The sequence below is a fragment of the Suricata suricatta genome, chromosome 13 (genome assembly GCF_006229205.1).
Source record: "Suricata suricatta isolate VVHF042 chromosome 13, meerkat_22Aug2017_6uvM2_HiC, whole genome shotgun sequence".
Lineage (NCBI taxonomy): Eukaryota > Metazoa > Chordata > Mammalia > Carnivora > Herpestidae > Suricata > Suricata suricatta.
This window is the reverse complement of record NC_043712.1, coordinates 739604-740753: the sequence shown is the minus strand read 5'-3', so window position 1 is coordinate 740753 and position 1150 is coordinate 739604. Positions and strand designations below refer to the sequence as shown.

The window sequence follows — 1150 nt, the reverse complement described above, 5'->3', positions numbered from 1 at the left end:
CACCGCAGCCAACGACTCGGGCACACAAAGGGGGGCTTTGAACCCGGCAGCACGTGCGCGGGCATCCCGCAGGCGCCTCCAGCGGGACGAGGACACCGTGTGCGGCTGCCAGAAACGGCCGCCGGGGCCCAGGCCGCAGGCCCTCGCTCCGCCACGTGTCCACACAGAGAACGCCACGCCCAGGAGGCCGGAGCGCGGCTGCCGGCGCAGCAGGGCCGGGCGGGAGCGCTCGGGGGAGCTGGCGCACTTCCTGAGGTGAGGACCGGGTCTGGACCCAGACGGCGGCTGCCGCCGCACACCTGGCAACGCGGCACCAGGTTCTAGCAAGAGGCAAAACTTCCTCGCGTTGGAGCCACAGCTCAGGTTTTAAGGAAGAGAAAGCGCGACAGGAAGGAGCGCTGCGTCCACAGGGGCCCCGCGGGGCCACGGCCAAGGCGGGGGCCGGGGCGGGGGGTGCCGAGGAGGGAGGTCCACAAGGACCGTCAGTGACGGGCTGGCCAGGCCGAGAACCATGACCGTGGGCCCCTCCCGGGCTCTCGGGGAGACTGGCGGCCGGGACCCCGAGGACGCGGGCCTGCTAGGACTGAGCCCCGGCCGTCGCCCTTCCCGGCCGCGCACCTGCCAGCAAGGGGAAGACGGGAGCTCCTGAGCAAAGACAGGAAGGAGAGGCGAGAATCCAGCAAGGACGCGGTCCTGGCGCCCAGGGTCAAGTCCACGCAGCCCTGCGCTCACGGCGCGGAGCCCGGGGAGCTCCGGCGGCCCCCGACCCCCGCACCTGAAACTTCTTCTCCCCCGTGAGGCGGGACAGCTCTCGGAACTCCAGCTGAATGCTCGTGACCTCGGCCACCGTGCTGTCCGAGGTCCAGCGGGGCGGGTGGGCGGCGCCGGTGCCGATGTTCACGTCCGAGTACGGGATCCTGGAGGGCGTCTGGAACGCAGGCAGCAGCCGGTTCCCAAAGTCCTCCTGCAGACGCGACACGGCGAGGCCGAGGGTTCCCGTCACACGGCGGCCCCGGCTCCGTGCCCCCCCGCCCCCGCCATCATGGTCCCATCAGTGGACTCGAGACCCGGCCGGGTTCCCGTGGCCTCGGCGCCCGACGGCAGCAGGACCCAGCCGGCCCGAGGCGCCCCGAGAGGCGGCGCGACGCCA

At 72.6% G+C, this 1150-nt stretch overlaps 1 protein-coding gene across 1 annotated transcript in view; it reads right to left on the bottom strand.

The window, feature by feature from the left end:
• Positions 1-27: 27 nt before the first annotated feature.
• MAN1B1 (mannosidase alpha class 1B member 1) overlaps positions 28-1150 on the bottom strand; it is a gene marked incomplete at its 5' end in the record, with an annotated part of 6491 nt that continues 5368 nt past the window's right edge. Inside the window, one exon of the mRNA XM_029920973.1 lies at positions 28-964. Coding sequence (XP_029776833.1) covers positions 707-964 — 258 coding nt within the window. The remainder of the gene's footprint in view (positions 965-1150) is intronic.